Source organism: Papaver somniferum, chromosome 1, assembly GCF_003573695.1.
Source record: "Papaver somniferum cultivar HN1 chromosome 1, ASM357369v1, whole genome shotgun sequence".
In the NCBI taxonomy this organism is placed as follows: domain Eukaryota; kingdom Viridiplantae; phylum Streptophyta; class Magnoliopsida; order Ranunculales; family Papaveraceae; genus Papaver; species Papaver somniferum.
Genome location: NC_039358.1, coordinates 123979425 through 124001623, shown reverse-complemented (window position 1 = coordinate 124001623; position 22199 = coordinate 123979425). Strand labels below are relative to the sequence as shown.

At 36.0% G+C, this 22199-nt stretch overlaps 2 protein-coding genes across 2 annotated transcripts; both read left to right on the top strand.

Annotated features, from left to right (window-relative positions):
- The first annotated feature begins 18306 nt into the window (after positions 1 to 18306).
- On the top strand, positions 18307 to 19324 carry LOC113350249. Its single transcript, XM_026594367.1, has 3 exons — positions 18307 to 18998; positions 19079 to 19256; positions 19316 to 19324. Exons 1-3 carry the CDS (start codon positions 18307 to 18309, stop codon positions 19322 to 19324), a joined length of 879 nt encoding a protein of 292 aa, XP_026450152.1.
- Positions 19325 to 19690: 366 nt separating this feature from the next.
- LOC113350238 lies at positions 19691 to 21055 on the top strand. Its single transcript, XM_026594356.1, has 3 exons — positions 19691 to 20178; positions 20280 to 20370; positions 20759 to 21055. The coding sequence occupies exons 1-3, from the start codon at positions 19691 to 19693 to the stop codon at positions 21053 to 21055; spliced, it is 876 nt and encodes a 291-aa protein (XP_026450141.1).
- Positions 21056 to 22199: the final 1144 nt, after the last annotated feature.

Here is a 22199-nt window from a genome sequence, read left to right as displayed (position 1 = left end):
ACAAAAAAAAAAAAAAAAAAAAAAAAAAAAAAAAATACAGAAAGCTTCAAAACAAAAAGAAAAAAAAAAGAAAGAAAAATCAGAAAAAAAAAAAATTTGATCCATAAAGTCAGTATTTCTTGCTTCAAAGTTGTCAATGTAAATAGTCAGTCAATGAGTATGTTGTAATTAGTCTTTGCATCTGTATTGTAAATAGTCTTGCAATAAGCAAAGTGGGGGTGTAGCTAGCTTACCTTTGAATCGGTTCAACTATCTCTTAGTATTGGCAGTCATGACTTAGGTTGATAAATCATTTTCTATGCATGATCATGATAGAATTACGCTTTACACTCTTATCACATGTTAACTATTCGAACTCTTGGATTTCAAAATAATTTTTGTGCTGGAATCAGTGTGTGTCACTTGTACCCTTGAAAGCTAGATTGACATATCCATTTTGTTGTGAAATAATCTCAGAATTGCAGGTGACACAGTTCATACAAAGCGAGCTCTCTTTTGACCTAGAACTTTGTGGGTATGTTCTATGCAAACCCTCACGAGACTTCAACTCGTCCAATAGGGACACTTAGTGGTTTAAAAGGCTTATTGCATTCGCTAACTGCAATCGAGAGACCAGCGACAGTGGTATAGGTAGGATTTCTCAGTTTTTGTTTTACTCGAGGACGAGTAAAATTCAGGTTTGGGGGTATTTGATAGGTGCCAAATATTGCATAATTCTTTATCATTTTATTGGCACTTATCTCATTTTGTATTCTTTAAATTCCTATTTTATGCCGAATCCTGTATTTTACAGTCTTCAAGAATAATTACTTAATACTAATTAATTTTGTGTTTTTAGGTAGTAAATAAAGCTTGGATCCTTAGAAGAGGAGATAAGGAGCAGAGAAATGGTGGCCAGAGACAACCAGGAACAAATTGGCATGGAGAGTGAAGGAAAAGTATCACACAAAAGTTGCGCAATCCGCTTGGCTGAACCAAATGGTGGGCTTGGAAGAAAAATTATCGAAAGACCCAATACCTTAGCCCACTTCCATCTCCAAACATCAAGCTTGATGCTCCTGCGCAACACCCAGCAACACTTCCACACGGTACACCAATAATCGATGCAACTGCTCGACACTGAATCACCTCATCTTTTCTATTCAATTTCACTAATCGACCAGAAACCTAACTTCATCTTCCCCATATCTGTGTACTCAACCACCACCATTCTCACCCTCTCCATGTACTCCATCTCCCATCTGAAGCCAACCCCTCTTTGTACATGATCTGCCTTCACCATCAATACCAATTAAACCATTTCTCTCCCTCATCCTATTTTATCTCAAACAGTAACCCTATCTAGGGAAATTCATAGGTTGAGTAAAATTGTACCATTCAAGGAAGAGAAGAAATCTAAAATTGTCAAAGTAAGTGAAGATTTCCGTATGATTTCATCTCTGAAACTCCCTCAATTGCAGCATGCTATGTGACGTCAATGGAGTGGTTGAAGACATTGGAGTGTATCTCAGTTGTGTTTGGTGAGTAATTGACAAACCCTAAATTTCAGTTGTGCTGTTGAGAAATTAGAACCCAATTTTGGGTGAAATTGGTGTATAAATAGAGAGGGGTTTGTGATGTAAAAGACATGCCCGGAGTAGCCGGTGCACCAAGCCTTAGTAATAATTTAGGTTTAATTTCAGTTTCTCCATGTTTTAGTTTTGTTTTCTAACTAGGGTTGAGATGAAACCCCTAAATAATAAGAATTGTTTGATTTGGTTCTACTTTTTCTCCATGAATTTACATTGAAAAGCATGATTTAATCTCTGAATTCATATCAATTTACTCTCACCTTGTATGCCATGCATCCTTGGTAGTTTGATCAATTCTTTGATGTGTATTCACGCTTTGTAAACTGATTTAGTTCAATTTGTGATTACCTATGCCTTAAACAGATAGGTAATGCTAGGAATTGACACTTATAGTTCAGTCTTTGATTGGTTGTGCCGTAACAAGACAACCAATGCTTGGGTTTGGCAGATTTTTAGCTTCAGGTTAATTCATCCATTTGTGCAAGTGATTTATCACTTCTTCAAGGTAGTTTGAGGCTAGAACTTCTATAGCTCCTTGATTAAATGAGAACTAGTATATTGAATCAAGAAATTCTATGCATTTAGGCGGTAGATTCGACACCATAGTTATCTTTGTATTTGTTTTACATTTGTTGCTTTAGTATAATCATCAATCTTTGTCGTATCGACGCAAAAACAACCCCCTTTTTGATTACTCCTTGTTAGAAGTCAGTTGTAGTAAGACCATAAAATCAACTCTACACCCACCTTGTCCCTGTGGATCGACCTGTGTTTGCACTATACACAATAAGGCATTGTGCACTTGCAGTTTATTGTAGGCTTGTTTAAATTCCTACCACAGAGCTGCTTCACAAATAACTTTTGAAAAAGAGATTGAAACCTTGAATAAGAATCTCCAAATGATGACTTTAGAGTAGAATGCTCTTCGTCTCGAAAATCAAAAGCTCCATAATGTTTCGCTGGATCGCGAAAATATTCGCAAGAAGAATGATGAACTGAGAGGTATGATTTCCTTACTTGTGTCTTCAATTTGCCTTTATGATGATTTTATGCTTTCCATATTTAATTATCCTTGAAATCCCTTTTTCGCGTGTTAAGCCTTAAATCAGAAACGAATAATGGAGAGATATCAATTTGAATCTGCTGTTGAAGAATCCCTTGTTGATAAAGAGATTTTGACGGATCAATATAACCAATTAGATAACCTCCATTCATATTATGTTGATCATATAAATAATCTTACCAATGAAAATACCCAATTAGTTCAGAGGCAAAATTTATTAAGTAATGATATATCTCGCCTCTCTTATTCTTTAACTAAAGCTAATCTAGGGATGGATGGAAACTTTATCAGATGAGAATAAAACTCTATCTCAAGAGAAGCGAACTTGTTTAAACAATATGGCGATATCTTCGCAACAACTTAGCATCCTTCAGAAAGTATGTGATAACCAAGAACAATCTCTTTGCTCTTTGAGAAATGAACTTAAAGGAGTAACGGAGTCATCCATCGCTGAAAGAGATACACTCATTCAAGGTAGAATAGCTTTAAGTGTAAAGGCGAACCAACTTAAAGAACAATATTCCAAATTAGAAGAATCTTATTCTTCACTTGCGAAGAAAAATGCCTTTCTTATTTCTAAAGAGAAAAATCTTCGATCTCGACTTAAAGGTTTAATTGGAGATAAATTTGATGATGCGATGAACCGTTGGGAGAATAGTTTCCTGACCTTGATTCAACACCTTATTTCGCAAAAGCAAGGTAGTCATAACAGTTTGACTGCCTTAACTATATTTTCTTTGTCATACCTTTTTGAGTTCTTCATCTTACTGAAATTTTGTTTTCTACTTTTTGCAGAGTCTGAGAAAAATCTTCATTCCTCCATTTCTGTTTTGGAGGCTAAATATGCCAAAATTTGCAAAGAAAATGCACTACTCGTCTCTGTCCTTACTGGTTCTCGCGACCGAGCAGAAAGAAGACTTGATTATCTTGCTTACTTTAAGGATATTCAAGATAGGAATCATCAGAGAGCACTTCTTCGTCAAGTTCATATCCGGGCTAAAGTTCTTGTGAATGATATTTTATTGTCCAAATTTCTTCCTCCTACATCAATCGAACCTTTGGAAGTATATCCTGCTGACAGTGATTATGATTATGAAAGTGGTGAAGAGAATAATCTTTTGGAAGATGAAGAAGAGATCCCTTCTAAGGAAACAAATGTTGTTGCTAATCAATATGGAAGCGAAAAAGAAATCCCCTCTAAAGAAGTAATTGCTGGCTATAATCAAGATGGAGGCGAAAAAGAAGTCCCTCTCAAAGAAATTATTGTTGGCGATAATGAGAACATTGGCGAAGAGTTTCTTATCTAGTTCTATCTTCTTGAACTGTTTCATCTTCATTATTTCTTGCGAATAATATTCTTCAACCAACTTTGGGATTAATTTTCTCTTTTAATATTTTGCTGGCGAGAAAGATAATGCCTCTTGTTTACTGATTCCCATACTTGCCTCTCATTATCTTTCTTGCGAGAAATGATCTGTTATGAATATTTATAAATATTTTGTTTTGTCATGTGGTCTTATTTTTCCTTCCTAATTAAAGGTCTTATTATGCCACCTCTTGTTATTGCGACAAAATCGCAGGACGTCCTTGCATTTTCATACAAAAACCCATTGATCTTGCCTTAACTTTTTCTTTTGTATTATTGCCTCTTCAGGATTGTTGCGACAATATGACAAGTCTAAATATTCTTGCGAAAATAAAGCCCCATGACATTGTCGTCGTGCGACGAAATCGCAGGACGTCTTCGCACTTTCATGCGAAAACCCATTGATCTCGTCTTATCTTTCTATTTAGTATTATTGCCTCTTCAGGATTGTCGCACAAATATGACAAGCCTTAATACCCTTGCGAGTAAAAAGCCTCATGACATTTGCGTCTTAAGACACTTATCAGCTCCCTAATGGAGGGTGCCGCCCTTATCTCCCCCCTGGTTGCCCCTTCAAGGAGGCGTACCTCTACCATACAAGGTTGGCTCCTCCCATCCGGTCTTAACAACAACCAGTTGTTTTTGCAGCCTCTTATCCCTTTTACCTATAGGGTTTATGGTTACGAGACTGCACCCTAAGTGGGGTTTTCTTCGGGCCGAGTGCAGTATAAGCCAAGACTTGTCAAGAATGGCAAGGTACGCTCCAGATGCCCCTGGAACTCTTGACTCAACCGTGTACCTCGGCGCCTTGGTCAGATTCTGCACTCCTTGGGAGAGTCCTTATTACCTTAGTCGCCCAACCTAAGTCATATGCTTAAGCTGAGAATCCAAGGTGCCTCTCCCGGATGGGCTTTATTGACCCCAAATCTCCATGACTCAGGTTCCGGGGCGGTGTAGCCTTTCCCTGAGCCATGCAACAGGTACCCCCTTATATGACGTACTTTAGGTCTTACATTTGCCTCTTGCGAAATTTTTCACGAACTAGGGTGTACGCCATAAAGGTTCGCCCCTTTCTCTTTTGTCATTGTTCTCTGATTATCTCTGCGAAAGTTTCGCATATCATGATCTTGTTTTGATATGAATAATCTCGCAACTATTCTTTCATTGAATGTTTATTCGCAATCGTTTTGTTGCGTCATACATAACTTCTCAAAGCTTCTTATGGATAATATCTCTTTAAGTACAATCTGTTCCATGGTCTGTCAAGTCTATGACCAACATCTCTACCTTCTGGATCCATTAATTTATAAGCTCCTGTCCCAACTATCTCCTTAATGATGTAAGGTCCATCCCATTTTTTCGCTAACTTTCCACCATTTTCTCGCTGATATATTGGTGTCTCTCGCAGAACTAAATCTCCTGGTTGAAATTCGCGTACTTTGACACGTTTATTATATTCTCGGGCTAATCTTCGCTGATAATTCTCCATATGTTAAAGCTCTTTCTTTTTTCTTCTAACTCATCAAGTTTGCTTAAGATCAAACCCGCACTAAGATTTTTCTCCCAAGCTTCTCTCTTTGTCGTCGGAATAACAACTTCTGTTGGTAACACCGCTTCAACTCCGTATGTTAAACAAAAAGGTGACATTCCAGTAGCTTCTCTCCTAGTTGTGTTATAAGCCCATACTGCATTATGTACTTGTTCGCACCATGCTCTATGATGTCCTTCTAATTTTTTCTTTAATATATCTGCAATTGTTTTGTTTGTTGCCTCTGCCTGTCCATTAGCTTGTGGATACAGAGGAGTAGACTTTCCACATTTTATCTTAAATGCATTAAGTAACATTTCTATGTTCTGTCCTTCAAACTGTTTCCCATTATCAGATACCAACTGCGCGGGAATTCCGAATCTGCAAATGATATTTTCGAATATGAATGTAAAGATATCTTTGTCGCGAATATGTGTACTGCCTTTACTTCTGTCCATTTTGTGAAATAATCTGTTGCGACTATTAAGTATCTTCTTTGTCCAGATCCTGGTAAAAATGGCCCCACAATATCTAAGCCCCACTTTCCAAAAGGCCATACACTGGTTGAAGATGACAATGGTGCTCCAGGTGCATGTATTTTCTTTCCGTGCCGCTGACAATCTTCGCAACGTCTTGATATTTGTTTTGCATCTTCGTGCATGTATGGCCAGTAATAGCCTTGCATTTTTGCTCTATGTGCCAAAGATCTTCCCCCGCTATGATTGCCAGCATCCCCACTATGTAACATTTTTAGCACCTTTTCTCCTTCTTCTCGTGTCAAACATCTGAGTGATGGTCCATTAAAGGATTTTCGGTATAGCAGCCCATCTCTTAATTCATAATTTGTTGCGTGGCTTTTTACTTGTGTGCTTCCAATTTTTCTTGGTGTTTCTCCTTTCGCCAAATATGCATGAAGTTCTGTTCTCCAATCTGCGATATTGTTCGTTTGTTCTTCTTCTCCACCTTCTATCATCATTACGTTCTCTTCTTCTTTCTTTATTGATTGATGGTGACAGAAGTGTCTGTATTTTTATGCATCTCGCAGTTGGATCTGTCATCATGCTTGAGATGAAAGCAAAAGCGTCTGCGAGTCTGTTATCCTTCCTTGAAATGTGCCTCCATTTTATCTTTGGGATTTTCGCTGACAATTCTTCAACGAGCTTCTTGTATTTCTTCAAGGATGGTTCATTTGTAGTGTACTCTCCCTTTATTTGGCGAATAACTAGCTGCGAATCACTAGTGATCCTGGCATTTTCTAGTTTCATTTCTATTGCGAACTTTAAGGCATGTACCACAGCTTCATATTCCGTTTCGTTATTAGTGGATGCGAATTCCAATCTGAATGAAAAAGCCATCTTCGCTCCTTCTGGTGAAATTAAAACAATTCCAACCCCATTGCCTTCCCCATTTGATGATCCATCTACCAATATCTCCCATCTATTTGGTTCTGTTAATAAGTCTTTTGGATCTCCATGTTCTTCTTCTATATCCATCATCTCCTCCACCGCTTCATCATCTTCTAAAGGAAATTCTGCTAAGAAATCTGCGACAACTTGTGATTTTGGTGAAGATAATATTTCATACTTGATTTCGAAATGTCCTACTTGTGCATTCCATCTCTCCACCCTACCTGATCTTTTTGAATTCTTCATCACTGATTCAATTGGTACTTTTGTTAGCACCCTTATTTGTGTGCTTGAAAATATATGCGAAGTTTAAATGCGGCGTATACTAATGCTAAAATTAGCTTCTCAATTTTGAATAATTCCTCTCTGCAGCATTAAATGTTTTGATGATGTAATAAATGGGCTTTTCCACTCCTGCTCCGTTCGCAATAACGCTTAAAGCATGTGATGTTGTCGCAAGATAGATCAATAGTTCTTCTCCTGGTTCTGCCTTTTGTAAAATAGATGTATTCATGAGGTGTTATTTGATCCCTTGAAAAGCTTTTTCACATTCATCAGTCCATTTGAATTTCGCACCCTTCTTGAGTATATTGAAAAATGTTTACATTTGTCTGATGATCGCGAAATGAATCTTCCTAGCGAAGCTAAAAGTCCGTTCAATTTTTGTATATCCTTTATCGTTGCTGGTGTTGGCATGTCACGAACTGCTTGTACCTTTTCTGGATCAACTTGTATTCCTTCTTTTGATACAATGTATCCTAAAAATTTTCCCGATGCAACCCCAAAAATGCATTTTTCAGGGTTCAATTTAATGTTATGATGCCGCATCTGTTCAAAAATCTCCCTCAAATCTTGTACATGATCTTTGGCTTCTTTACTCCTCACCAACATGTCATCCACGTACACCTCTAATGTTTTGTGTATCCATTTCGCGAACACCTTCTCTACCATTCTTTGATATGTTGCTCCTGCATTTCGTAAACCAAACGGCATTTTTGTATAACAGTATAAACCTCTTGGAGCGAAAAAAAGCAGTATGCTCTTGATCTTCTTCAGCGAGAGGGATTTGGTTATAACCTTTGTACCCATCTAAAGAAGACACTCTATCATTTCCCGCTACTGATTCAACCATTTGAGGAATATCCGGCAATGGAAAACTATCTTTAGGACAAGCCTTGTTTAAATAAGTGAAATCTATGCAAATTCTTATCCCTTTATTTTTCTTTGGAACAATAACCATGTTTGCTATCCACTCTGGGTATTTATCTTCTCTTATAATTCCCGCCTCAAGCATTTTCTGTAATGCTTCTTCTATTTGAGGATGGTAGGTCGTTGCGATTTTTCTTATTCTCTGTTTAAATGGTCTCACATTCTTGTTAATCTCCAACTTATGACATGCAATTGACGGATCTATTCCAGGTATCTCATCCATGCTCCCCGCGAAAATATCTTTATATTCCCGCAAAAGATTGAGTTCTTTCTTCCTCTTCTGCATCCATCTTGGTTCCAATCCTCAGTATTAGGGGTTCTTCTATAGTCCCAACATTTACTTCTTTTGTTGGTTCTGCCGCAGTGTAACTGGCCTTGGGTTCTCCCATTGGTGTTGGCTCTTTTATCATCTTCGCAGGTCCATCTCCTTCCTCCGAAATTTCGCTGGGTATTCCTTTACCTTCTTTTGCTCTTATCATGTACACTCTAAATTCTCTTTTCTTTGCCTCCTTTGCTATTTTTCTGCGAAATTGTCGCTTTTTTGCTCGTCCTTCATAATGCTTTACTTCAATTTGATAACATAATTTCGCACTGTCAATATCTCCTCTAATTTCACCTACTCCATTTGGCATGGGGAACCTGATGCATTGATGCAACGTTGATGCTACAACTTTAATTGCGTGTATCCATGGCCTCCCCAACAACATGTTATATGGTGATTCCATATCCACAATGCATAGTGTCACTTGTGTTTCGATCTCTCCTAGTGGAATTCACACCACTATTTCTCCTTTAGGTTTTGTTGTGGATTTTCCAAGATATGTTGAACAAGACATTTCTTCATCTTTGAATCCCATTCCTTTGAACGCATGATAGAATATCATATCCACTGAACTTCCTGTATCGACTAAAGTTCTGTTCAATATCCATTCTTTCATGGATTTTGTTGTTGTCCCCTTCTCTTTTCGTGTAATAGGTATTGTAATAACCAATGCAGATGTGTAGTTCAAATTTTCTTTTGGTATTTCTGTTGCCATGAATGTGATTTTTTGCTTTTCCCAATCTTTCAAGGGTGATGTTTTTCTACCGCCATAACCTTCATTCCTTCAAAATATCGTTTATGTATCCTTCCTTTGATTTTTTCATGGAATTCATTAACCATTGTTTTTCTTATAATATTACACTCCAATCTTTTGTCATCTTCATTGACTCTAATCATTTTTCTTTTAACTAGTTCACTGATTTGTTTAATCACTTTCTTGATTTGAACAATCTCAACAACAATCTTCAATTTTCAATCTTCAGTTCCCTATTTCTAGCTCCATTATGTAGTTGCGGGAAATCCTACACTACACCCCTCACATGATTTCATTAACATTCAACTCATTTTTGGATTAAAAATCTTAATTTTATTGACGAATCTTTGAACAATCTTACAAGAAAAGATAAATGAATCAAGAATAACCACTGCTCTAAATTTTCTCTCTCCTATTTACTTGCTTCTCACTCAAAAAAGATCTTTGTCCTTTCCTTTACAACCGAATGACTATTTATAGGGAAATACATAGTGGATGACAGCTAATCTGTCCTTTATTTTCGGATATGGCTTGCAACATTCTCGTAACCTTACAAATGTTAATCTCGCAAACTCCCTAATTTTCGCAGGACCATCACATTTTTCTCATGATTTTGCTGACGTCGTTTATTATGTCATTTCTGAAGCTGTTCTGCGACATTGTCGTGTTGTGTTGTTAATAATTTCGCTGAGGCATTATTGCTGCGAGATTCTGATCCTACAGAAATTATTATTATTTTATAATATTTCTTGTGATAGTTTTTGGTTACATAGCCTGTGCTTGAATGCTTTATTTTATTGCTATCTATGTTTATGGGATGTTTGGTTTTGGTTTTATTACCTTGATATTCGATCTCATAATGTGTGAACCCTTATGGTTTGGGTAACCTTTTGATTTAGCGGGATTAAGTTCTAGCCCATGTTGGTAGGATTTATCAAAGGATCATGAGGGGTTCCGGTAGAAACAATATGTGAAAAAGTCACAATATGTTGAATCTTTTGGTTTAACATAAAAGCATATGTGTTTCGAGGTTTCAAATTTTGGATCGCATAGTTAAAACCGGTTTTCAATCTTTCTCTGGTAAAGGTTGCTCTTTTTTGTTGTCCTTTTTTTTTGGCGGGAGGATGACAACTTTAATGGGGGGAGTTCTAAGTGAACTTGCGCTTAATGACATATCTTAAGGGGAGAAGATGATGCAGAATTTGAGGTAAAAATCTTGTTAGTTAATTGTTTTCCTGTTTAAGAAAAGCATGATTTTATTTCATATCCTTATTTCTTTTGCTTAACAAAATTTCGGTACAATTAATGTTGATTCCATTATTTGTATATGGATGTTTGATTACGATTCAATTGTTTTCGGTTAAGAAAAACTATTGTTATCTTCCGTTATTATTTGGTATCAATTGTTTAGGCTTACAAACTTTCGGTGCAATTGCGATGCTATAATGTCTATGTTTGTTTCAATTGCTTCCGGTTAAGATAATTGATTATACAAGTTGATTTATTTGGTTTGTATGGATTGTTTATAGCTTAACAAAAGTGTTTCGGGATCATTTGTTTAGTCCAAGTGATTTCCGGATAAGAGAAACTAAGTTTTTCGTATCTTAGTTAGACTTATCAAATGTGAAGGTTTCGGTTATTCAAGTCTAACCGAATGCATTGACAAGAATTACTAGTTAACTAACCTAGTATTTGTCGTGTTTAAAAGTGAAAGGTCTAAGTTATTTTTGAGAATAATTAGAGCCTGATGAGAAAAATAAAGTTAATTATGATCTTTATTTTAGTCTTATCGAACAAGCGATTGTATTTGTACAATCGTTTTATCAAAAGAACAAAGGTACTTAGTCGATTTTTGATATGCTAAACTATTAGAGAAAATTGCTTCGGGAAATTGTTTCCTAAATAACATGTTAAAACCAAATTACTTGTAGTTTCGATTTTGATATTGGTTATCTAAAATGGTGTGCAAAACCCTCGTGCTCAACTCTTATAGGCTTGCAAACTCTCCTTGTGAGATTTGTAAGATCCCTTCGGTGTGTCCTTTATTTTTTTCGTTTTTTTGTCATTTTGTGACAAAAAGGGGGAGAAATATATGGAGTAAACAAGTGATATTGACTTGTTGTGAGTTGGTATCACTAAGGGAAGGACATTTGTGCTAAAACGTTTATTCTAACGAAAAGAGTGAAAACATAGACTAAGGGGGAGTCACATACCATATGATATGTAGTTATGAAGAACTACATGGAAATAACAAAGACGTGCGGATTGAAAATATACTTATCTTACCTTTAGAGGGAGTATTAACTTTGTTATTATAATGTCAGCAACGGCATTTAAGGATTGAATTTAATGCAGGTTTTGTGCTGTTGAACTTGGAATCAAGCGTATGTGTATAATGAATTTTTGTAATTTGTTTATCCATAATATGTAAGAGTTTTGTCACTAAAATTGACAAAGGGGGAGATTGTTAGAGCATAGCTCGGTTGAACCCACCAACCGTTGGTATGTCAAGTTTGGTTGTCATATTTTAGTGACTCAATACTCATTTAAAGAGTCGCTTGATTATATACTAGAGTCAACTTCGTATAGGTTAGCTTGAAAGTGTTAGGATATGATACTTACAAGTATTACATGAAGACTTGAAGAATGTGAATAAGTATGGAGCTACAACGACAACATCATTCTTCCTATTGAGGTAAGTAATATTTGACTTGAACTGTTTCATTCCCTTATGTATCTTTCAAGTCGTGCATATTGAAAACATAACTGCGAAGCTGTGTATGAAACTCTAGTTAGACATAGTATTAAGGAATACAATACGAGGTTTATTGCTTAACCATTAAACTTTGTATATAAGACATCGACATGATCATATGAATGCTATTGTGATTATGTATGGGTATGAGTGAATATTTCATCCTAGGAAACAATGTTTTACATCGTTCAAAGGAAGCAAGTTCATAAACTCGTTTTGTGAATCAAAAGGGAAATCGCTAAGCTTATTGGTATTGTTATTCATTGCAAATTTATTTTGAATTACCAATATGTGTGTTTAGTATAACCGATCATAAACTTGTTTATGTATCTTGGTAAAACTATTCACAAGGCCTGACTTATGTTTTGGTATGAATTTTATTAGTGAAACCGATCTTAAGTAATCACCCGGGATGGTATGATCGATGCCTTGTAAATAGCAACTTTTATCTAGTCATTGGGGAACCGATCCTAGTAAGAGGTGCAACAATTTTACAAGAGGGAATTGATCCTTGTAAAAGGTGCAACAAGTTTTTAGTAGATGGGGGAACCGATCCTATGAACATGTGCAACAAGTTTGTAGTTTTGGGGGAACCAATCCTATGGACATGTGCAACCGAATACAGGTAGTTATCATAAGTTGTTGGGAATCGATCCTAGTACCTAGTCAACCGAATTTTGGTAACTAGTGTGACTATGCAAAGTACTCACATGGAGGTAGAACCGAACTTGATTTGATAGAACTGTGAAACCCATAATTGGTGATTTGATAGGATAATCAATCACATAGTTCTTGAAATTCAAACGAACCAATTCTGAACTTTTTTGGAAGTGTGGCAAATCGTTTCCAAGATTGTAAGTATGAAAAAGGACTTGCAAAGTAAAAATGTCGACATACTTTGAACATGCGCAGTAACTTTTATCATTAATTGTTCAAAGATATTCCTTAATAGCTAAAGGTGAAGTCCAGGATCGAAATAAATTGAGAATCTTTTAATTAAGGTTTCTTAGTTTTTATATTATATTTAATTCCCAGCAATTAAATGCATATCTTTAGAAAATAACAATTAGTAATGTGCATTTACTGATTATAGATTTTTCTATTGGGATTTCGGTCAATATTTGGACAGTGCATTTCCAGGAGTTATGAAAACCGATTTTGTGTTTATTGCATATCTTTGAGAATATTTGGTTTTGGAAATTACTTGGTGTCCAAACTTCCTTGTCTATAATATTGAAGTTTGCATTTCTATCAAACTAATCCTCAGAGCCAGCAAAGCTACTTAGTTGTGTTGTTACTGGTGGAGCCGCTTATTCGGAGAGGAAAGTAACCTAATTAGGCGAAATCTCTTACGGCCGCTCAGTTTAAAGACTTCTTTGGGATTGAGAAGATCTATTAGTACTGTTGGTAGGAAACTAGATAATTTCAATTTATTATTAGGTTTTGATTGATTTGATTGACTAACGGTTGTTGAACTTTGATTGCACCTAGCTTGTTTATGCTTGAGAATCTTCTCTTCTGATATAAGATTCACTCAAACTAGATCGAAGTTTCGACGGGGATCTTTAGAATGTTTGTCGATCTAAAGACGTCTTGTGATAATCCAACGTTAACAGACTCGTTTTTGTGTGTGATTGATCACAAGAGATTCAAGTTGATTGTGTGCAGGTGCTGCTTGAATATTAAAGAAGATTTGAAGACAAGAAAACTTTTTGGGGTTCATAATCTTTGGTGTGCACAATACTTGTTTCGGCTGGAAAGGGATCCAACTATAATCGGTTTATCTTTGTGATAGATTGGATTGATTAGTTGAGTAGATCGACATCAATACACTTCTTTGTGATTAATAATATTGATTGCATAGTCTAACAATTACTTCGGTAGTTGTTGAGATATTGATCTAAGGACCCGACAAAGGAGTTTATTGGTTAAACGGAAGAGCCTTTGTCAAACTCATATCACGTTGTTTGAAAAGAGTTGTTACTGAACAGATTTGTTATTCCTTTACTGTTTGGAATACGAACCAAAGGAATTGTTCCAAGTGCGTGACTTATTAACAAGTTGGAGGCGCATGGATACTGAGGGAACTAGGTGAACTATAGGTTTAGTTGCTTGGTCTCAACTATATGAAGTTAGTTTGATTTTGTATAGCGGCTTAATTCTGAGAGTATTCAATTCTGGACTAGATCCCGGGGTTTTTCTGCATTTGCGGTTTCCTCGTTAACAAAATCTTGATGTGTCATTTACTTATATTTTCCGCAATTATAATTGTGTTTATTATAATTTAAAGTAAATCACACAAACGTTAATTCTTATTTTACTTGATAAACAATCCCTAGAGTTTGGTTAAGTCCGAACCTATTATCAAGTAAACATACTTCGTTGTTGTATCATCTCGATTTTGTATCCATAGTCAATCACACAAGTTATCTTGTTGTCGTATTGTCTCGATCTCGTATTCATAGACGATCACACGAAGTGTGAACCGATTAGTTGTATTGTCTCGACTCAGTCTATAGACAATCACTTTCGGTGAAAGGACTTATAGGTGGAAAAGTTTTAGATTGAGGTATATTTGGGTAACCTCGTCTTTTCAAAAGCTTTTACTCCCCCTAAAGGTAAGCTAGGTAAATATTCAATCCGAACATCTTTGTTATTCCGCTTTTTGTAGTCAGAATACTACAACAGCAACATGATATGTTTCTCCCCTTAGTCAATGCTTTAATCTTTCATTAGATATAACGTTTAAGCACGATTGTCCTTTCCTTAGTGATTGAAAATCACTTGTTTACTCCATATATTTCTCCCCCTTTTGTCACAAAAATGACAAAGGTTCGAGTAAATAAAGGACAAACTGAAAGGATCTTACAAATCTAAAAGACTTGTAAACAACCTATAAGAGTTAAGCACGAAGGTTTCACATACCACTTTTGATAACCAATTAAAACTGAAACTACAAGTAATTTAGTTTTAATATGTTATCAAGGAAACAATTGCCCGAAGCAATTTTCCCTAATAGTTTAACAAATCGACTAAGAAACTTAATTCCCTTGTTAAACCGATTGCGTATGCACAATCGCTTATTTCGATATGACCAAAATAAAGATCAGAATTAACTTTATTTCTCTCATCAGGTTCTAATTATTCAGGGGAATTAGTCATTTATATCCCAAATTTGTGGGCCGATATACATTCTTGGCCCGTTTTTTTCAAAACTTGTAAAACTGCCCTGCCGTTTAAAGTTACCGGTCAAAGATGGTTGAGAAGTGGGGACTAGCTGAGCTGTCAGTTGAAGGTACAGGTGTTGTGCGGATGTTAATATCTAGTAAATGAAAAAAGACGCATACAACCTTCCTTCTTTGTTTCAACTCTATGTGAAGATCAGAAGAAATATTTCGTTGGTAGAGAAGATGGTGGGAGAGCAGAGAGAACAATCTGATTTGAGAAGATTACAAGCATGAATTTAGGATATATCCCAAACTAATTCAACTGATGTATCCTTATCAAGAAATTTCGCGCCACAAATTGGTTAGGGTTTCTATCAGATTTTTGTTACTCTATCACTATATAAAGAACCAAGATCTAAGTTTGTTTTCTATGCCTAAACCAGTTGATAGAGGGTATTTTCTAGTGAAAACCTAAGTAATTTCTGTCGTGTAATTTCTGTCTTTTTGAAGAAATGGGGAAGAAGATAATGGTTGATGAAGGATTAATGAACAATAACACTGCCGCAACTCCAAGAAGGTATATTTTCACGAACTTAACTATGTTTCTCTTCTTTGTTGTTATGAAATTTGGGTTTTTTGTTTAGTATAGGGTTTAAATTTAAGGATTTTCAAATCGATTTGAAAATTAGGGTTTTCCAATTTATGAATTTTTGCAATTAGGTCTGTATAGTTGGTTATGAGTTGTTCCTGAAATGGTATATATTCTGTTGTTGAACATGATATGTGTTTTGCTACTGAAATGGTCTATTAATGGTACTTTGTGGGTATGTTATCAGTCTGAAATTGTCATTAGATTCGCAAAAATGATTTTGTCAGGTTTGAGAACATCTGTTTTATTAGCCTGCTTGTTGTATGTGAACTGTGGTTTTACTCGTTCGATCGAAAATAGTCTTTAAAGAATCCATCTAATTTTATGAAAGGTTTAAAGATGATTTTGATTAGAAAGTTATATTTTTATATTTGTGTGGTTGTAGTAGAAGGGGTTTGTGAGATTACATCTCATTAATGAGTTCCTGAAATTGAATCTTCTTTTTGTTATCCTTTTGTCTCTAGATTTATGGGTGTTTCTGAGATTACATCTCATTACTTAGACCATTATACTTGGTTTTTGATAATATGTAGATGTTTATTTTGGTATTGGTATGTTGCATCATGTTTAAGAATTACGAGATTGGTTTTTATTCAAGTGTTTTACAAGCACTTTCACCAAAAAAATTGCAGTGGTCTAGCCAGGGTCTCTTAAACTAGTATTGACTGATACTTACGAGATTGAGAAAGTTGACTGATCATATATGCTATACGCATTTTCTGCTGAAGTTTTACGTTCAGGCACTTGTGTATCTATTTTGTTTAGTTATTTTAGCATTTTTGTTTATGAATTTTATTGTACATATCTGTTATAACTTAATAACTTATTATGAAAATTCTCTTGCAGTCACATGGAACCTGATTCTGGGCATATAGTTACAAATAGTTGGAAACAGGCCCAAGCAAATAACAGGTTAGATGTCTCTTCTGTCATGTTCTGTTATTCAAGATGATATGCTTTTATTTAGTTAGTAAACTGATTAATTTCAATGTATTGACGTTAATTTCTAGAGAGATATGCCTACCCCTCATGATTCTATTACCATTTTGCATGATTTTTAATGATATTTTGTCGTGTTAAACCATGCTTTACCTAATTCTTAGAACCTCTTGTCAAAGTGATCATATTCTGTTCTAAAATTCGTTTTTTTTAGCATATGATGAATATCTGATAGTGGTAATGCGAGTTTGCACCTGTATCCGAGTTTGCTGGTAATGTGTGTAGCACTTCATATCAATGACCGGCATGTTCACATTTGAACAAAGATTTCTGTGGTGTGTTGGCTTGTAGTTTTATTTTGTTTCGTACTTTCATCTTGATCACTTTGCTGTGTTACTGTTTAATGCTTCAGATAAAAAGTATCTTTCTTAGCTAATAATTGCTTTGGTGCATATATTTTTGTTTAATTTGTTAGATGGCTAGGCAGTTAAAATCTAGCACACTGTGAGCTGCTATTTAGTTTTCCTCTTGCCACAGTTTAGTTTCTTTCCTATTGGTGTATGTGCCTATGCTTAATGTCTCCCTCTGTTTCATCTTCCTACATTTTTAATCAGTCTTTTGTCTAAGCATAATCAAAAGAGAGATTACTTCCATGATACAATATATTCTTTTCACTGGCCCTGTTATTGGTCTATTGCTTACAGTTTGATTGTTTGTCTGCTAGTGTGATAATATGATGTATGTTGGTGATATTTTTTTTTTAGCATATGATGAATATCTTTTAGTGATAATGCTCTTTTGTTATGTAACAGGGATTCAACACCTCAGAAAGGGCCAAGGGTAACTTTATCTCACAGGAAAAGCCCGAGGCTGATTGAAAAAGCTAAAAACACAGTTGGTGTTAATTTAGCAAAGATGGTTCTGGATTTTGAGAACCATGTTGAGGAGCCGACACAGGCTAGTAGTCAGGGCATTGTGAATCTAGATGATGATTCACAAGGTACTGAATTCTGGAAATCAGCCGCGGATAAAGTAGATCTTGTTGAAGAAGCTGTCAATGCGACTAAGGAATCAGTGTTGCACCTTCAGAATCTTAATGCAGATGATTGTCACCCGGAAGACCAACCATGGAGCCAACCACTCATATACAGTGAGGGTGAAGATGATGCAGATTGGAAGGAGTTTTTACACAATTTTAGTATGAAAAGCAGTGTTGGTAAGGATAGTGAGGAAGATGATGAAGGTAATGTTCATATTTTGAAATTTTAGAATTCATCGATTATGTTATGTTTACAATTTGATATTAATGTGTATTTGTATAGCCTCTGAACATGTAGATGATCATTATGACCAGTTGTTGGAGACGGATGATGAAGTTGAAGGTAGTGTTGGTTTCTCTTTTAAAATTGGTTTTTATAATGATATAATGATACCCGATGTGTTAATTACTTTTTACTTGTTGATTGTCATGACTTGCAGTTGTCAAAGAAGTTAAGGAACCACTGATTGATTTTGAGATTGAAAAGGGTACAGGGAAGGAAATTGCTAATGGATCAGAAGATGATTATGGTCCTGAAATGGTTGGTAGGCCATTACCTAATCATGAAGTTAGAGTGGTTGATAATGGGCAACATTGGTTTGATGACAGTGATTTTGAAGATTTCCTTGTTGCTGCTGATTCAGTGGATAATGAGTTATTCCCTGAACCAGAAAATGAAATACAAGTTGTAGTTGATGACAGAATTGATGAGGGGATGGAATTTCCAGACAAGACCGCTTTTAAGAAACATCTCAGAAAATACTGTGTATCTACTAGGACAGAATGCAGGTTTAGTAAGAGTGATAATATTAGAATCAAGGCTGTGTGTAAAGGCTTTGGAGAGCCCATTCTATGTCCGTGGTATATATCTGCAAGGAGGATCCCTGGTGAGGCGACTTGGAGCATAAGAGATTTCCACTTGCACCACACTTGTATTGGGGATCCTTATGGGAGGAATTCATGTGCAAATCCAGAATTTGTAGCTCAACATGTGATCAACAAGCTAAGGGAGTCACATGGAAAGAATGTACCTAAACCTTCTGAGATTGCTGCCGAGTTTTGGACAAGCCACAACACCTTGATCCCGTATCACGTTGCATGGAAGGCTAGAAACAATGTGTTGGAGAGGATAAACGGAAGCTTTGATGAGAGTTTTAGACTCATACCAAGTCTGTGTGAAATGATCAAAAGGACTAATCCCGGATCAATTGCTACTTTCACTTACGGAAGGTAATATTATTTCTTTAATTGTTCGTAAAATTGATTAGTTTGAGTTCTAGTTTTAAAACTTTCCTTGTTTCTTCGTGCAGAGACAATCGCTTTGAATCTGTGACCATATCTTTTGATGCCCCAATGAGGGGTTTTATAAATGGTTGTAGAAATGTGGTTGGGCTGGATGGTTGTCACCTGAAGGGAAAGTATGGTGGTTGTCTACTATCTGCCACTGCTCTTGATGGGCAGAATGGATTGGTTCCTTTGGGTATCATGGTTTGTAGAAACGAGTGTGCGGAGAACTGGTTCTTGTTCTTGAATAATCTCAAGCATAGATTGGTTGATTATCCCGTTGAGCCAATCAACTTCATATCTGATAGACAGAAGGGTTTGAGAGACGCTGTCCAAAAGTTGTTCCCTACTTCACCACATAGGTTCTGCTTCAGGTTACAAACTAACCTCCAACCTGATCATTTTATTGTTACAAAATACATAAAGTATGTTCTATATTCATGGCAGGCACATGTATGCAAACTTCAAAATGCACTACAAGGGATCTAAACTACACACACTATTCTGGAATGCTGCTAGAGCTTATAAGCCTAAACACTTTCAGGTTTGTTTTAGTCCGTAAATGAAATGAGTGACATTTTTTATTCTTAGAAAGTAAAATTCTTGTAACACTAAATATGTTTCAACTGTAGGCACACATGGATAGTATGATGTCAGAGAGTGTTAGTGCTTGTCAGTATTTGATGGGCGAGGATCCTAAAAGCTGGTGCAGGGCCTTTTTTGACCACAAGAGCGCTTGTGAACACTTGAGTAACAACTTTTCTGAAAGTTTCAATAACATGATAACCAACATTAGGGAGAAACCTGTCTGCAAGCTAGTTTTGATGTATGGACAGCTGGTGATGGGGCTGTTTTACAAGAGAAGAAATGCTTGTGTTGGATGGGATTCTGGGGATTTGGTTCCTACTGCCAAAAAATTATTGAAGAAGATGTTTAAGAAAACGGGGGAATATAAGGTAGAAAGAGTGGTTGCTGGCAAGCTTTATGAAGTCACAAGCATACATAATACAATATTCACTGTTGACCTTGAGAAACATACTTGCAGCTGCATGCAATGGCAGCTGAGGGGTTTCCCCTGTCAACACGCAGTCTGTGCTCTGCAGCAAATCAGGCCCAATTGGGTTGAGTAAGTGTGCATAACACATGTAGTTTTATCTATGATTTTTTCTTTATTACCAATATATGAAATGTTAAACCTGTTTGTTTTTCTTGTGTGCATTTTTATAGGTATTGTGCCAGATATTACTCAGTGGATAACTACAGGACCACCTATTCCCCTGATATGGTGCCATTGGAAGGGCCTGAGGACTGGGATGAGGTTTTTTCCTAACTATCAACTATTCATGTTTAATTGTCCTTAATTGGATCTGATTTATGTTTGCACTATGAACTTAGACAACCTTTTACATTACATTATTAGGTTTACCTTAAATATATGTGTGTATCTACTTAAAAGTACAATTGTGATACATGAATTCAAAGTGGGGGTAGGAAAATATATGTGTGTATCTGAACTCAATTCTTCTCAATTCTTGTATGAACCCTGTACCTAGCTACTTAATGGATTTTAGTGTTTGGATGTCGGATTCCAGACCCTCCAGTAACATATATAGTGTAGATATTTAGGATGTTTAATTTTTGCGGCAGCTAAGTAATCATTTTTAGTATTATGCAATATTAACTTCCTTTGTTCTTCTCTTATACAGCCAAGAACAACTATTGTTCCTCCATTGCTCATTAGGAAACCAGGCCGGCCTAGGAAGAACAGAAGGAAGGCCTATAATGAGACCCTATCCGAGAAGAAAGTCAGGTGTTGCAGCAAATGCAAGCTGCCTGGTCACAACAAGACAACTTGTCCTGGTGGTGCAGTTGGCTCTAATACAAAGAGAAATAGGTCTACATCTGAAGAAGGCGGACTGGCATTTCAATCCCAGTCATCATCACAAGCTGGAAGTGCTGGTGGTTCTATGCCTGCAACGAAGAAGCCAAGAAGATTTACTTGAAACTAGTTTTGGTTAGGATGTCTTTTGTTTGCTTTCAAGTGAGACCTATAAAACTTCATGCATTTGCTCTGTTTATTTGGTTATGTTTTAGATTAGCTTTTACTTTGTTAGGATATTAGCTATCTCCCAGAGATATTTTTTTTGGATGTTTTGAGTATTGGATCTTTGATTCAATGTTATCAATAAATGGTAGTGTTAGTGTCGTTAGCTTGCCTTGCTCTATTTTTACGATTTTATGGTTTTTCTATCTGGCTTCTAACAGGTGAAGAAGACAAAGTTTGTCGATGAGATCCTCCTGAAGAAACGAGGAAACAAGTTTAACTGAAGGGTATATTGGGCATCTCAGGTCATCCTAAATCTTCCACATGTCAGTTAACACCAGTTAACTTGTAACTGGATGGAAATCTTTGTAACGGGATTAATTTGTAAGTTTTGAAAAAAACGGGATTATTTCGTAAACAACTTAAGAAACTGGGACATATGTGTAAATGACCCATTATTCAGATTATAACTTAGACCTTTCCCTTTAGACAAGACAAACACTAGGTTAGTTAACTAGTTTTTCTTGTCAAGGCATTCAATTAGACTTAATAACCGAATCCTCCAATTTGATAAGTCTAACTAAGATCAGAATTAACTTGGTTTCTCTTATCCGGAATCAATTTGGACTAAACAAATGATCCCATATTTTGTTAAGCCATAAACAATACATACAAACCAAAAAAATTTGACTTGCACATTATTTTCTTAACCGGAAGGAATTGAAACAAACATAGACATTATAGCACCGCAATTGCACCGAATTTCGTTAAGCAAAAACACTTGATACGCAACAATAAAGAAGATACCAAACAATAAGCCAAATGGATTGACACAATTTTTCTTAACCGGGAACAATTGAGTCATACACACACATCCATACATAATATAATGGAATATATCAATTATACCGAAATTTTGTTAAGCAAAAGAAAAATATATGCAATATAAACAGGCTTTTCTTAAACAGGAAAACGATTAATTAACAAATCCATTACCTCAAATTTCGCAGCCTCTTCTCCCAGAAAGATATATCATTAATCGCAAGTTCAATAAGAACTTCCCCCAGTGTGTTGTCATCCTCTCGCAAGAACAAAAGAACAAC

Bases quoted from the DNA above. Each gene is read 5' to 3' on its own strand.
- LOC113350249 (XM_026594367.1), top strand. From the start codon at position 18,307: ATGGTTGGTAGGCCATTACCTAATCATGAAGTTAGAGTGGTTGATAAT. The intron at 18,999-19,078 runs GTAATATTATTT...TTCTTCGTGCAG, and splicing joins GCTACTTTCACTTACGGAAG to AGACAATCGCTTTGAATCTG.
- LOC113350238 (XM_026594356.1), top strand. From the start codon at position 19,691: ATGGATAGTATGATGTCAGAGAGTGTTAGTGCTTGTCAGTATTTGATG. The intron at 20,179-20,279 runs GTAAGTGTGCAT...GCATTTTTATAG, and splicing joins ATCAGGCCCAATTGGGTTGA to GTATTGTGCCAGATATTACT. The intron at 20,371-20,758 runs GTTTTTTCCTAA...TCTCTTATACAG, and splicing joins GGCCTGAGGACTGGGATGAG to CCAAGAACAACTATTGTTCC.